Here is a 16,886-nt window from a genome sequence, read left to right as displayed (position 1 = left end):
ATATTAATACTTCATGTGATCTTGAACTAAGAGTGTATATGTGAGTGGATTTGTATGTGTGTAATTCTATCTGTCACATCTATCTATCTATCTATCTATCTATCTATCTATCTATCTATCTATCTATCTATCTATCATAATATACTTTGCAAAATAACTAATAGATAATATAACTAATAGATAAATATTTGCAAATATTTATTTATAGGTTGCAAAATTCAACTTTTTTTGGCATGGTACTCCCAGCAACAGTGAAAAATACTCTAAAGATAATTCTGTATATAAACAGAATCTTGCATAAAATTCTGTACTCTAAATAAATATTTATTTCTGGGACTTCTAGCTATTGAAGTAAAATGGAAAACTTGTTAAAGCACTCAAAAGTAGAAATTTCAGGGACGTTTTGAATACTACACCTCAATAACTCAAAGTCTGCAATCTTTATCCAATCATAACTTTCTAGTGTCTTATCAATTTTATCAGTGTTTCCAAGTTTATATTTACTATATTTATGTTTCATATTACACATGCATGTTTTAAGAACTCTATCTATCTATCTATCTATCTATCTATCTATCTATCTATCTATCTATCTATCTATCTATCTATCTATCTATCTATCTATCTATTTATCTATCTCTGACTTTTTCCAAATGTCTCAGTCTCACTGTAGTGATTGGTGGTATAAAGGTTTCCAATTCATTTAAGAATATTTGCTTCAGACAATAAACAACTGCAAAACGATCTGCCTCATAAGAGGCATTCTTCTGCTTAATTGCAATTAACCCAGTATTTGAGATTTATCCTGAAGGATAAATCCTGTGTAGGAAGGGAACGATTAATGGGATTCCAGATGACATTTGGAAGCACTAAAAACAGAGAATTAAACGTAGAACTTGAACTGCACTGCACAAAGTGTATGTCAGCATCTTCCAAATTCAGAGACAATTCAGATGATTATTTATTGAAAATATTTACATATTGCTTCTCATAAAAGAGGCTAAAAGTACTTTATGATCAAATAGGATACAGTTTTGCTCTGAGAGTTGAAAACACGGTGTTCTTCATGGGCATCCTAGCATGGTGCAATCTCGTTTCCCACTCTGTTAGCAAACCACGAAAAACTTCCTGTGTGTCAAAGGGACACCAGAAGAAAAGTAACTAGCAAATATTTACTACTATACAGGAAATTAAAAGCCTACAGTTTCTTAACCACTTTCATCATAAAAGAAAACTTAGAGATCCTTTGAAAATTTCAACTGAATGGGATTCTTGAAAGGGACACAGCCCTGCAGGAACCAACTCTCATCCAGAGGAAAGTGGACAAGCAGAGGAAGAAGCAAAGCCTGACAAGGAAGCTTCAAACAATAAGGGGAGGAGACCTATGAAAAAGTGATGCTGGATAGCTTTCCTTAGGCTCAGAGTGTTGTTAATCGCCTCCCAGCTTCCCCCTCCTCCACCTAGCAGTTCACTGGCCCAGTTCCTGAAATGAACAAAGATTTTTAAAGATTTTTACATCTTAAAAATACCTCTTGCACAGGTCATTTTCAATTGTGAAATACAAATAGGCCTATTGTGCAGATGTTTCTGTCAAATATGATTGAAATTGATCCTAGGAGAATTTCCATTTTTTTCATGCATGCACACAAACACCCTACTCCCGACTGAAATGCAATAAATATAAAGAGCAATAAACAAGGCTGTATATGGAGATCACAGTTATTCAGGGCCTGTCTTACTAGAGCAACATCCAGAGTTGGTGGGACTGCAGTCCTCAGAATTTCCAGCAAGCAAGGGAATGGATGATGGAATGTTGTTATTTGATACAGCTGAACACCATCAAGCTGAGGAATGATTGGTTTAAACACATTGTTCCACTATAACAAGAGTATATGGGCATTTAATGAATGGCTTTTGATAAGAGAATTAGTGAAGTATCATCATATAAAGCACAATCAAATAATCAAAAGCTGTGATAGACTGGATTTTTTAAAATGTGGCATTAAAATGCAAGGGAATCCCACACTCATTTCTATTTGAGAAATAATAAGAGTAAAAGTCAGAGGTAATTCTCTTGGGTATCTCATACTGGCAGACAGCAACAAGGCTCATTGTGATATCCTGAGCTGGGGTGTGGTGAAGAAAGCTCCTATTCCTTTTTTCTGTAACTAAAACAGAATCCAAAGCTGCCAAGCCCATCAATCATAAAGCCTTTGAGAGCATTTACAGTGGTGATAAAACAAAATAAAGCTGTTTGCCAAAAAGACATTCCCTTTATACTGTTCTATTAAGAACAAGCAAAACAACTAAAGAAATTATATGGTGAATTTATGCTGACACCAGTTACAGTCCTCTACCTAATTACAAGCAGGACACTTTCTAATTAGTATAAAGAATTTGATTTAACCAGAGTTGAGTACTTTGAAGTCCTATCTATTTTGTGGGAGACCACCTGATTCAAACTCACTGTCAGAGTAAGATGTAAAACTGGTTCAAACTGGACTTCTGTTTAATTGGCAATGAGCAGCAGTCCAGTAGAATATTTTTGGACATGTTTGCTCCTGATCAACCAATGACCTGATTACTGTCTTCAAATGCCTGAAGAATATAAGTTGAGGGAGTAATTATGTTCCTGTTGCTCCAGAGGCTTAGACCCCAAGGATGAAAATTTCAGGAGAGCACAAACTGGCTAACATCAGGAAATAATTTCTAAATGTTAGCATTATTTAATAGTGCCTGCTACAAGGAATAAAGGTCTCTTCTTTAGTGGAGATATACCATATTCAGCAGTCACTGGATGGCCATCTCCCAAGGATGTTGTAAATGCATCTATTATTATAGATTTTATTCTGAACAGAAGTTTAGATGAAGTGACCTCCAAGCTCCTTTTCAGTCTATGGAACTTTATTTGTTAGCAGAAAATAAAATGTTAATAAATTAGAGAAGTCTATTATGATTGCAATTGCATAGGTCTTCTTTGTGCTCTGTACATTCTAATTTTCATTTTTATTTATAGATTTATTTTTGTGCTTTCAATTCAGTTTTGACTCCTGGAGACTCTCTGAACTGGTCCTTATAGTTTTCTGGGCAAGTTTTCAGAAGCTTTGTCACTGCCTAAAGCTGAGAGAAAGTGATTTGGCCTAAAGTCACCCAGCTGAGGCTTTGTGCCTCAGATAGAACTAGAACTCACCATCTCCCAGTTTCTAGCCTGGTGCCTTAACCTCTAGACCAAACTGGATTTTGCAGTCTTAATAACTGACTAGAAAAAATGTGGCCTAATGTAGAATTTTTTTGGTCTTGTCAGGCAACCTAAATCCTAAGATTGTGACAACTTTATTAGGATTTAGGTTGCCTGACAAGACCAAAAAGATTCTACATTAGGCCACATTTTTTTAGTGACAACTTTATTTGTTTGGTTTTATGTTGGGACTCTGAAAGTTTGTGTAAATGAGGGGGGGTGAAGTTTGCATAGATGGGGAGGAGTGAAGATTTTTTTTCCAGCACCCTGTGGATAATTAACTGCAGAATTATATTTATTTAGTATGGATCATAGATAAAAAACATTTTGGATTCTTATTTAGTCCAGCATCTGGTTTTTCATGAACCAATGAACCATAACATAAGGGCAATGGCCTTTCTGACTCTTAAACTAGGTTCTCATCACATGATCATCACATCACACTCAACCATTAACCTGGTTATAACTTGCTACTTTGGACCTATCACCACACAGTCATGCTAATGAAGTTGAGGACTACCCGTTTGGGGAATACACAGATGCTCACTGCCTCCACTCTTTCCTGGTATCCCATAAGTCCTTATGGCAGGAGAAAAGTGGCTAGACTTCTCTACATCAGTAAGCTCCTTGTTCCTGGCTCCCTCAAGTCCTGACTATGAATTTTCTTTAGATTTCCTGACTAGGGAAGAGTAGTTTGATCCAATTTGCCCTGGTATAATATTGGTTAACACTGCCCTCTTTTCAGCCAGTACTGACTAGTTTAGCAGATTTATGCAGCATGGTGGACCCTTAATTGAATCAATGAAACAGCCTATGAGGCCCACTTTATTCTACAGAGGAGTCTAGAGTCAGACTCAAATGCTATATCTGATCCTTGCCCCCCCCTTGCTTAAAATAAATGATGTCACTGAGGTAAGGCCAAACCTCAAGATCTTCGGTACGTGAGACTAATGGGATTGGGACTGTGTAGCCTAGAAAAAAGATAATTGAAGGGAGATTGTTGAAGTATTTGAAGAAAAAGCATAAAGAAGAAAGCAATAATTTTTCTCTACTGGGAACATGGAATAATAATTTTAAGTTTCATGAAATAGATCTGGGTTGCATATAAGCATCTTCATAGAGTAGTTTATCAGACAACCTTATTACTAAGGGAGATTATGTGAACTTTTTTATTTGCTGGATGCGGACAAGTAGGCTGGACAGCCATCCAACAGGAATGCTTTCACTTGGATTCTTGCACTGATCAAGAGGCTATGGTCCCTTTCTGGTCTTCTCTGAATCTAAGAAGTAGGGCAGCCAAGCTCTTGCTGATGTTGGAAGGAAAGCAGACTTTGAGAAGAAGCTTGCTTGAGGCTATGCAGACTGAATGGGACAGTTTCTTGTTCCTTGTTTCCCACCAATCCAATAAATACACTAAAGCTATCACTTCCCCTGTTTTGTAATATCTACAATATGTTTTAAGGAGTATATTAGCAACTAAATGTTTCTTAGTAATGTAGAAGCTTGTTAATATAACATTTCCTGTTTTTTTCTGTTCCAGATCTTACAAAACCACCACTGGCCCCAAAACCAAAGATCTTCAGTCATCTGGCTTCCATAGCTGCTTCCAAATTTCCTCCATCACTATCAAGGGCTGGCACACTTCATAATTTAAACTCTATGTCTAGGGGTCCAAAACCACCCATTGCTCCCAAGCCAAAAATCTCCGCTGACAGCGATCCAACAATTTTACAGAGATCCAGTGTTTATGCTAATAATACCTTTAACAAATATCCCAATGGAAAACTGGAAGCAGAACTTTATGAGGAAAATCAGTGCAACAACACAGAGTGTCCAGAATCAGAAGGTGGCAATGAATACATTGTGATTCCTGATCTTGAACCGACTGATAAAATATATAGTGACTGCGAGCAGGAGCCAGCCGAGAATGAGATTCTGCACACTCTTGAACCAATAGGTGAGGAAGATGGTAATTGTATGGACAGCAATGAGGTATGTGGTTGCCCAATAAATGTAATGAAGAACAAGGATACTGAATCAGTGGGAGACAACTCTGTGGGATCGACTCAAATACCAGCACATGACTGCCCCGAAACATTTGAAAGGGAAAAAGAAGATGCTGGAAGAGATGAATATGAAAAATTTGGCAATGAAGATCATCCCAGTGAGACCAAAATGAACTGTGCAGATGAAGCTCTAAGCAAACTGGATTTGGTAAATGATAACAATGAGTATAATATGGATGGCAAAATATTGAATGGAGAATCTTTGAAAGAAACTATATACGATGATATCCTTTTCAAGCATTTAGAGGAGCCAATATCAGCAGAAGAAGATCTGCCTCTAATTTGCAAAGAGGCAGTTCAGTTTTTGGAAGAGGAACAATTAAATACTGATCTAGAATCGGGCCCAGCAAATCACAGTGATAATGATTCAGCCTGGACTAGAGAAAGAAAGTTTATGGAAGATGCTGATGCTCACGTTGCTAATGATGTTGACGTGGACACTGGATTAGAACCAAGTGGGTCCGAGCTTGGTATTGAAGAGAATTTTAGAGAGACCACAAATGAAATGGATGAAAAGGAAGATGAAACAGACCTAAATGCTGGGGGAGAAGTTCTCGGCAATGGTTGCCAAACTACTGAAATGAAGAATGTGGTAGAAATATCAGAGACTGAATGTGAATCAGGGGAAGATTCTGGAGAACAAAATGAAATGATAGACACAGAGACGATGGATGATAGCTGCCAGATCATCCCCTTTGGAAATGAGGGCAGTGAGGATGCTCAGGATTCCCCAGATGAAGATTTAGATGAAGATTTGTCAGGAAAAGAGACTGAAATGCCTGATAATAACCCACCCCTCAGTTCTGAAGATACTAATGGGCACAAATCTGATTTGCAGCTTAGAAAAGAATCTACGTCAGATGTTTTACTTGGAGATCACAGTGCAAGTGAATGTACTTTAGAAGATACACATTTGGATAATCCAATATTCGAGGTGGATCACAATGATAAAGAGGAAACTGTCCCAAATCTAACCAGAGAAACATCAACTGAAGATACTGAGCTTGGAGAATTAGCTAAATTGGAAACAAACTCAGCCAATGAATGTGCAATTGAGGAAGCTACAGTGGTCCCCGAAGCGTCGGTTGTGCCTGATAACAATGGAGAAGTAGCCAGTGATTCCCTAGATGACCCATATGTCCTTGGAGACAGTTTGCCTACAGCAAATGAAATTCTTTATGCTGGAAGAGAAATGCAGGAGGCTGATATCCAAAACAGCTCAAATGATTTCAGGGAGGGAGAGAACATAGAAAATGAAAACCACTTGCTTTCCATAGATCGGAAAAACATTGTTACTCGAACAAGGTCCCACTCTGGGAAAGTACCTGGTTATGTGCCAGAAACAGTTCCAGAAGAAACAGGGACAGATACTGAATCACAGACCTTGAGCACAAACACCATTCTTACTGAAAATTTAAGACACAGTTGCTGTTGGTCAGAAGGAAAACCTATAGAACTGGCTAGAACACTACCTGCAAAGCCAAGACGCTTCATTTTGTACCCTCGATCTTATTCAGTAGAAGGCAGAGACATCCCTGTCTCTCTGTATCGAGAATCTGATAACTCTATATTAGATTATAACAGATTAAACAGGATGGATGAGCTGTCTTTACCATATGTCATTGGTTCTTCAGGTAGCTTTTCCCAGAGGAATCACCTTACATCCAGTGGGGTTTCCACTCCTTCCTCTGTGGTTGATATTCCACCTCCCTTTGAACTAGCCTGTATCACCAAGAAGCCCATCACAAAGAGCTCCCCCTCCCTTTTAATAGACAGCGAATCTCCTGATAAGTATTGCAAGAAAAAGAAGTCCTCCTTTAAAAAATTCCTCACTTTGAAATTCAAGAAGAAGGCAGAAAACAAGGTCCACGTAGATGTTCATGTTTCTTCTTCAAGATCCTCCTCTGAGTCTAGTTATCACGGACCTTCCAGGGTGATGGAACTGGACAGAAGAAGTTTGAGTGGTTCACCTCAGCTGTTATCACGGACCGCCAAACTGAGGGCCTCTGAATCTCCGACTGTTCTTTTCTACAAGGATGGCAAGAGAAAAGGAACCCCCAAAATGTTTAGCAGAAGTGTGTCAAGGGTAGAGTCTTTTGAGGATCGTTCAAGACCACCTTTTATGCCTCTGCCTTTAACGAAGCCCCGGTCTATTTCATTTCCCAATGCTGATACTTCTGACTATGAGAATATCCCAGCCATGAATTCTGATTATGAAAATATACAAATACCTCCACGGAGGCCCACTAGGGCAGGAACCTTTACTGAATTTTTTGAAGATCCTAGCAGGGCCTTATCTGCTGCCAATGAGAATGATGGCTATGTGGATATGAGCAGCTTTGCAGCCTTTGAAAACAATAAACAGCAAACCACCAACCAGGAAACAGAAAGGTATTGTAGCACATATTTATATAAGGCCTGTTAGCCTTGACCACAGAAACTAGACTTCCTGTGTATGGGGAGCTAAAGGCCGATTCTCAAACTTACTTGGCTTATCTCACTTTTTTCAGGAAATGCTTTCTATAAAGTATTTAGAATAGGACTTGATTTTTTTTAAAAAATAATAATAATAATGGTATTTTATATATGTAATTTAAACGTTCCCTACTTCCAATACTTATCAGAAAATTGCTAGATTTTCATATCTGGGCGGCAGTAGTAAATCCAGTTAAATTTTATGAATCTTCTGTAAAGTTTGGACTGAAACTTGCTCATTTTTCTTTTGAATAACGCTTTGAACTCCTCTGTGTATAATCCAACACAGGTAGTCCTTGACTTACAGCCATTCATTTTAGTGACCGGCTGAAGTTACAGCGGCCCTGAAAAAAAAGTTACCTATAACCATTTTTCACTTTTACAACTGTTGCAGCATCCCCCCCCATGGTCACATGATCAAAATTTGGATGCTTGGCAAATGGTTCACATTTATGACTGTTCCAGCCTTCCGGATCACGTGATCCCCTGTTGCGACCTTCTGACAAGCAAAGTCAATGGGGAAGCCAGAGGCACTTAACAACCATGTTACTAACTTAACAGCTGCAGTTATTCACTTAAATACTGTGGCAACTAAAGTCATAAAATGGGGCAAAATTTAACAACTTAAGTTAACAACCATCTCGCTTAGCAATGAAAATTTTGGGCTCCATTGTGGTCGTAAATCAAGGATTACCTGTGGAATGAATGGAATGGAAACTCCAGGGCAGAATTTTCCTCTAAACTATTATACTGCCTTCTACCCTTCCTGTTTCCCTGCTATTGTGCTTATCTGTTCCTCTAAGACAGGGGTAAGCAACGTTGGCTCTTTTATGACTCGTGGACTTCAACTCCCATGCTGGCTCAGGAATTCTGGGAGTTGAAGTCCACGAGTCATAAAAGAGCCAACGTTGCCTACCCCTGCTCTAAGAGTTATAGTCACTTCTGGTTCCCTCAAATGTAAGGTTCAGTCTATACAGGTAGTCCTTGACTTACAACAATTCATGTAGTGACCATTCAAAGTTACAACGGCACTAAAATGACTTATGACCGTTTTTCACACTTATGACCTTTGTAGCAACCCTTTAATCATGTGACCAAATTCAATTGCTTGGCAACCGGTTCACACTTATGAGCGTTGCTGTGTCCCAAGGTCATGTGATTCCCCCTTTTGCGACCTTCTGATAAGAAAAGTCAATGGGGAAGCCAGATTCACTTAACCAGGTTATTAACTTAACAATTACAGTGATTCATTTAACAACCGTGGCGAGAAAGGTTGTAAAATGGGGCAAAACTCACTTAACAAATGTCTCGCTTAGCAACAGAAATTTTGAGCTCAATTGTGGTCGTAAGTCAAGGACAACCTGTAGTTTAGACTTGATTCCTGGTAAAGACCTTATGACTTACTCAAAGTTCATGGCTGGTATAAAGAGTTTCACAATCAATGTTTGGGAAAATGTCTGAATGAATTTCAAAAACTGTTAGAAACTCTGCATTCTAAAATATGTGTTTTTTTAACCATTTGGAGGGGGAAAGAAAGAAATACGTAATGCAGAACTTTAGTAGTGTCAGTTCACTAACTTTTACCTTGGAACTGCATCTTAAGTTCATTTACAGCAGACATGTCAAACTCGCGATGTCACGTGATGTCACGCAACGTATCGGGACGGTTTTGCCATTGCTGGCAATGGGGTGGGCGCGGCTTCCGGATGATGTGTCCGGCCCGTGGGCCGGCAGTTTGACACCCCTGATTTACAGAAAGACTATTCAGAATAAGACTGGTATCCCATGTGCTTATGGGGGGTGGGGGGTATTGAATCTGATGGCCATTGGCTCCTTCCTCCACAAAAGTGGCTTAGCAGGACGAAACTTCAGCTAGGAGCTTTTCAAATAACAGTTCCATAATTCTCATCTCAATGTTCCTCTATATTGTGTTTTGATGAACAGATTTAAAACTCTGTCACACTGTAATATTGTTTAGAATCCTCTGCAGCTCTGAAGTGCTACATTCACAGGAAATTCTTACCTTAGACCATGCATTTAATTTCTTCATATTCAGAAGACTGTGCTATGTGTATTGGCTGTTGGTGAACATACTTAATTAGATTCCATCAAATTTATAGGGCAGGAACCCAATAATGAAGGCATGCTAGATATAATCTTTCTTTACAATTACTGATGTGGGGGTTAGTAACCAGTACATTACCCTCTGAGGGATAGTTACTTCTTTTCCCTCAAATTTAGCTATGTAGTATTAATAATTAAAATAACGATTTGGTAATGGGACATTAGAGATGTCAATACTATGACAATGCCATTGTTCACTCAATGAAAAGCAATCGGTTATACAAAAGAAGAGCAGGACTTTGGGTCCAACAAAGCCTGTAAAAGAGTTGGCCATTAGTATTGTCAACTATCAGCAAAATGGTTGTGATTTGGGGAATCTATTTCTTGCCTTTTAGGTACTACTTTGGAACCATTTCAGTGTTACAAGGAGTAGGTATATACCTACTCAGTGAATCAAGTCATCATCCATTATCTCTCCACACAGCTACTGAGTACTAGGTGTATAGATTTATTTTTCCTTTCATGAAGAGGTTTACAAATATTTAATTACAAGAAGTTAAAAAGGGGTCACTTGGAGGCACCATCTGACGGCAAGTTATACTACTATATATCCTTACTAATCTGAAATACTGGCATTGGAAAAAATCAAAGCAAGGAACACCACTTGTTTTTCTGGACCATGATTTTTCACAACTGGAATAGTGTGAATTTCTTGGTGTTGTATGTTATAGCCCGTGTGTCAGAATTCTCAATTATTAATCATGCATATTTTTTGGGTTTAGGTTATTCGGGTTCTGCCATTCTCCCATGGGCGGGAGGGGGTGGTCGGGGGCTTGTAGTGTATGTAGACCATTTCCTCTATCTGCTTTGGTGCATCCTTTATGGGGTGTGAAAGGAATGCCTGGGGGCCATCTGCTTTATCTCAGCGCACTGGGAGGAACCGGAAAAGACTTACCAATCTCGAGAGAGGCTCCTTATTGGTTGCTTTTCCACAGCTCGATGTCACTGTGGATTGGCCTGTTTGAACCGACTGGATGGACAGTTGGGGTGGGGTTATGGTTTCGCGAGTTTAACCTATTGATTTGGGTGGGAAGTCCTCAGATCCTGCCTAGCTTTCCTGCTTTCTGTACCTGCCAATAAAAGTTCCTTTTGAAATGATGCCAGTTTCAAGAGTTCTGCTTTCTTGGGAGAGAAATGGAGGCAGATCCTTACATTAGGCAGCATCTGCAAAGTGGTCAACCTGGAGGACTAATCCTACTGTGGGGACCATGCAAAATAATGTCTAATCACAGAGGTGAGAAGATAGAAACCGAGCACTTGGAGGGGGCCTCGCTGAAGGCTTGCCTGAGCAGCAGCAGCTCGGACTCTGCCAGCTCATCCAACAAGGTGGACACTTGTGAGAAACTGAGGTGGTCGATCAGAGTGGGAAAGAAGTACGACTGGGACATGAAAGCCAGGAAAGTCACCCTCAAGTGTGGCAGCCATCAACCCAATTGGAAGCATGAGATGGAGAGATCCCTAAATGTCAGTGAAGATGAGGGTGAGAGGCCAGCACACTGTGACCACTTCCTCAAACAAGCCATTGGCCTGCTGGTGGAGGCATTCAAAAACCTCCAGGAAGAAGAGGCCAATCCTTGCCATGGTTCGATAGCCATGAGTCTGGACGAGGAAGAAGAGGTCCAGGAGAGTGAATTTGCAAACCCCGGCCCTTCCAAGAAGCCACTGGAGTGACAGCCAAGGTCACCAACCCAGTCCATGCCACCCCAGCTGGAGGAGATGGATGCTGAGCCAGAAGGAGGGGGACTCAACAGCCTGACTGCAAGGTCCCAGACCTGGGGGTAAAGTATGATGGATCGCCCCAACAGTTGGGCTTTTTCCTAACCTGCATCCTGAGCTATATGCACAAATATGGGTGGGACATCCCCGGGGACCTTGGGCACATCAGGATCATAAACCTGGCCCTGGAAGTGTGGCTACTCGGTGGATGGTATAACGTTGATGCTCCCGAGCTCCAGAATTTTAACCTGTTCATGGCTGGCCCTGAGAAGGAGGCTAGCCGATCAGAAAGCCAGTGAGCGCATCAAAACCATAAAACAGGGCACATAACAAGTGGCCGAGTACACTGAGGAGTTTAGAGACTTGGTGGGCTGCCAACCTCTACCAGGCTTGCATCACCTGGGGGGATCCAGCATGCCTCCATGGCTGGTACATAATGGCGGAAGAGGCTGAAATTGACCTAGCACGCAGCCAACGGCGAATGGACTGGACCTGGAGATGTTCCTCTCAGAAGGGAAGAAAGAAATGGCAAAGACCCTGACCATGAACCCACATTCGACCACCTGCTTCAGATGTGACAAAGAAGGCCATCGAGCAGCCGAGTGCCATTCAAAAGCACTCATCCTGAGGGCAGACCACATCGTAGGAGGAAAACCTTAGGAAAAACCCATCTTTGAACAGCAAATCAGGGATCGAGTTTAGACGAGCACTATAAACCAATGAATGGTTTCTGAACCATAAGAATCTTTGCCTGATGAGGGATGAACTACTCTGGGTAGGAGAAAAGTTATATGTGTCAAAAACCCAGAGAGTAAAAATCATGCAACTCTGCCACGACTCAAAAGTGGCAGGGCATTTTGGGTTTGTGAAAACTTTCCATTTGACCAAAAGGCAATTCTGGTGGCCCTCTATAAAAAAGGATATTGAAAGCTATGTGCTAAGCTGCTCCGTTTGCGCAGCGGCAAAGTGGAGATGGGAAAACGCCAGGATTATTACAAGTGGTGGCCAGCCCTTCAGCACCCTGGAGAGAGATCTCTATGGATTTTAGAGTAGAACTGCCAGAAAGTGCAGGAAACACTGTCATTTGGGTTGTGATGGACCTATTTATCAAACAGATCCACTTCACACCTGCCAGAAGATTCCCATTGCTAAAGCCTTAGCCAGATTATTTGTATTACACATACATTGGCTGCATAGGGCCCCACAATGCATTACAACAGACAGGGGGGTCCAGTTCACCTCAGAGTTCTGGAGAGTTTTTTGGACTTTCTTGGTACCAGTCAAGGACAGTCATCTAGTCATCATCTGCAAACGAATGGTGGGACAGAACGATTGAACTCAGTATTAGAACAATACCTGAGATGCTTCATACCAACAAGTCAACTGAACTGAATTGTTGCCTTTCGCAGAAGTCGCTTACAACAATGCAATGCATTCAAGTACCGGCTACTTACCGTTCCAAGTGGCAACAGGACAAAGTTTCAGATGTCTGAGTTAGCTGTTAACGAGCCCACCACCCCCTCTTTGAAAGAGGGAATTAAACAGCTGCAAAACACCTGGCCTGTGATTAGAAAAGCTTTAGATGAAGCGAGAGAAGCTTATAAAATTCAGGCAGATAAGAAACGAATGGAGCCTAAACCATTCAAAAGAGGGGAAAAAGTATGTATCTCAACCAAATTTCTAAAATCCCTGCAGCCATTGAAAAAGCTAGGACCAAAATTCCCCATAAAACACATAATTAACCCAGTAATAGTGGAATTGGAACTCCCAAAACCATTGAGACAGGTCCACCTGTATTTCACTGCAGCCTGCTTAAACGGGAACTAACCTCCCCTTTAAGGCCAGCAGAAGTTGTCCCCCCCCAATCCATTATGGTGGAAGGGGAGCAACATTTTGAAATTAAAGAGATATTAGACTCCAGGAAACATCTTGGGTCAACCCAATATTTAGTGGCATGGAAAGACCTCCCACCATCACAAAATGAGTGAGTGCATAAAAAGCATGTCAGGGCTCCCCAACTGCCACCGTATTATTTACTTTATTTCACAAAGCTAAAGCCAAATCAGAATGAGAACAATTCTTCCCATCCTCGTTCTGGATTGGCTATATGCCATCATGAAGCCAATCACAACTGGCTTTATGAAATTTTTATAAACCTAATACAATGTAACAGCAGGAATCCGTACTCTCATTTGGAAAGGGTGACATAAATGGAACTAAATTATCCTTCAGCTTAAATTCACATTCTTCTTTTTATTAAAAATCTTGACAAAAGAAATGAAGGAACAATAGCAATCTCCACTTCAGATCAGTGTTAATAATTATGTCCCTGAAAGTCCTAAAATGTGAGTATTTATTTTATTAGGAGAGATAAGTGCTTTTTCATCATAGAGGATTTGTGTTTTTTATAGAGATAATGCAACAATTTCATGAAACTGTTTTCCAGTGTTCCACTCTCATCTTCATTAGGTCTGCCACTGATATCTCACAGCTTAATATTATCCATTTTTTGTCTGCAAATCTATCTCATTATTTCTTGGCACTACTTGATTTGACTTGAATCTTATTGCTTTTTTCCCAATTATTGTTTTATTATCTATCATAAACTCAAAATGCCTTTTACGCTGGAATATCAGTTGACTAAATGAATTTATATTTTCATGACAATACAAAATTCAGTATATTTTCTTTGTTCACCAATCCTGTTCCTGTAGCTTACATTTATCTCTAATAAATATATCTTTTAGAATTATTGTCCCCAGTTTCTTCAATCATCTATTTAATTTATTCACTACCCTCCTAGAAAAGGGTAGAAAAAATATAATTCCAGTGCATTTCAGTGTGTTATCTTTGCAGTTTGCTTATATCTAATAAGTAATCGTTTCTTTATTTCATTAATAAAAAAACAATTGCATTGCTAATCGAGCACTAAAAAATGCTACTGACATTTTAAAGATCCTTTGTGGTTTTAAGAAAATGCTTCTGTGTTTAAATAGCAAATTATTTTGCTACTTAAAAGCAAAAGGAAACAAAAACAAAAACTCCTCCCTACCCCCACCCCCATCCCCAAGGGGGCAATAGAAGCAGATCTTGTAACATCTTGGAGTTATTCAAGAATCAATATACTGATGTAAGCTTGCACAGACAGTATCTGCTGGGGAGTGTTGGGCTTCAGAGTTAATGACCATGTTCTAGAAAAGAGATTTTCTGGTGTTTCCTTCAGCTTTTCCAACAGCATCCCCATGGCTTCTGTGACTTGTAAAGCAAGCTGCTGCTTGTTTAGAATAGAATAGAATAGAATAGAATAGAATAGAATAGAATAGAATAGAATAGAATAGAATAGAATAGAATAGACCTTGGAGGTCTTCTAGTCCGCCCCCCCCTCAAGCAGGAGAACCTATACCATCTCAGACAAGGACTGTCTAGCCTCTTCTTAAAATTCTCCAGTGATGGAGACCCCACGATTTCTGGAGGCAAGCTGTTCCACTGGTTAATTGTTCTCAATATCAGGAAGTTTCTCCTTAATTCCAGGTTGCTTCTCTCTTTGATCAGTTTCCAACCATTGTTTCTTGTCCTGCCCTCTGGTGCTTTGGAGAATAATATGACCCCCTCTTCCTTGTGGCAGCCCCTCAAATACTGGAGCACTGCTATCCTGTCGCCCCTGTTTCTTCTTTTCTTTAGACTAACCAAACCCAAGTCCTGCAGCCGTTCTTCGTATGTTTTAGTCTCCAGGCCTTTGACCATCTTAGATGCTCTTCTCTGAATTTTTTCCATGGTCTTTTTTGTAGTATGGTGATACTATGGTCTCACTAGGGCTTTATAAAGCAGTACTAATATTTCACGTGATCTTGAATCTATGCCTCTGTTTATACAACACCAGTTTCTTCTTCTCTTTCCTTCCATCTTTTCCAGGATTTGAGTCCTGGCCAGAGAGCTGTGTCTTCGCATAATACGTCCAATATGGGATAATTTGAGCCTTGAGTGAGAACTCTGGCTTGGATTTTTTGATGATCCAGCAGTTTGTTTTCTTGGCTGTCCATGATATTCTCAGAAGGCTTCTCTAACACCAAAGTTCAAAACATCAATATTCTTCCTATCTTGTTTTTTTTTTTTAATCCAGCTGTTGCTTCCATGGAGTATCACAGTACAGGATCATTTGTGCTACTTTTCTTTTAAGTGTTAAAAAAAGTTCAACTATACAATAAGAAACATTCTTATACAAAGGTGGGATGCCATCTAGATCAGGGGTGGTTTGCATTGTTCAGGTGATCAACCTTTTTGTGGCCAGATATTTAAGGGCCACAGGGGATACGGCTGGGGAATCATGACATCTTTGGATTATTTGGGCCATTGTTTTGACCTCTTAGAATTTGTGGAGGCTTAGGTGGATGTTAAGGGTAGACATGGAGGCCTTAGGCTTTGGAAAGACTTAGGTTTTAGATTCTTAAATCCCTCCTTAAATGTGGGCTGAAGCAGTCAATCTTGCCCATTCTAAAAATGCTCCGGTAGCTACAAATAAGATTCGGGGGGGAGGGCTTCATACAAACCCAAATTGCTCATCTGGGAAAGAGCTCTGCATGGTTTCACACAAAAACCTTTTGTAGTCTTACAGGATACAGTATTGGGACTGTTTGGGAAACGTTGTACCATTAAGCTTAAGAATACCATAAGTGGACTTGTGTGAATCTGCACACAAAATGGATGATATTTATTTGCTACCATTTAATGGTTGATCTGTATTTTTGCAAGCCTGATATACAATAGCTCTAATTAAGCTATGGCATCTCATTGCCACGGAAAGGCTACTACGATACAACATACCCCTTAAGATACATGGAAACACAATCTACGTTGCCAGCAATCTTTTGGTTAAAAAGAAAGTTTGGTTGCACATCAAAACTGTATTTAATAAAAAGTAAATGGTTTTGTGGTGGTATTTTTTCAGCTGACTGAAATGTCATTAATCATTCTCCCAGTGGATCAGGTGTATACAGTGAAAAAAGTACAAACATAAACTTGTTTGTGAATTATGCAGGTAATATTAGCATAAATTTGATAAAAGAGGCACATGGGTATTTGAAAGGATTATTTTAAAAAATGGTCCTTAATATATCATAACCTACACAAAGTAGTACACTTTACCTTTGCCTATACAGCATCATTATTCATTTAGAGATGCTGCCATGCTATTAAACAGGGTAAAATACAACTCTTACCTGGCACACAAGAGTACCTCTGGTGATAGTTTAATTTAATTTATATGTTCC

The 16,886-nt window shown here is 39.8% G+C and overlaps 1 protein-coding gene across 1 annotated transcript in view; it reads left to right on the top strand.

Annotated features, from left to right (window-relative positions):
- Positions 1-10,868, top strand: part of LOC107289297 (FYVE, RhoGEF and PH domain-containing protein 5-like) — a 21,210-nt gene extending 10,342 nt beyond the window's left edge. Inside the window, exons 2-3 of the mRNA XM_015818026.1 lie at positions 4,779-7,695; positions 10,739-10,868. Coding sequence (XP_015673512.1) covers positions 4,779-7,695; positions 10,739-10,868 — 3,047 coding nt within the window. The remainder of the gene's footprint in view (positions 1-4,778; positions 7,696-10,738) is intronic.
- The last annotated feature ends 6,018 nt before the right edge of the window (positions 10,869-16,886 follow it).

The sequence above is a fragment of the Protobothrops mucrosquamatus genome, unplaced genomic scaffold, assembly GCF_001527695.2.
Source record: "Protobothrops mucrosquamatus isolate PMUCROS unplaced genomic scaffold, P.Mucros_1.0 scaffold666, whole genome shotgun sequence".
NCBI classification, from domain to species: Eukaryota; Metazoa; Chordata; class Lepidosauria; order Squamata; family Viperidae; genus Protobothrops; species Protobothrops mucrosquamatus.
The sequence above is the reverse complement of the archived record's forward strand: the minus strand, read 5'-3'. Positions and strand labels throughout refer to the sequence as shown.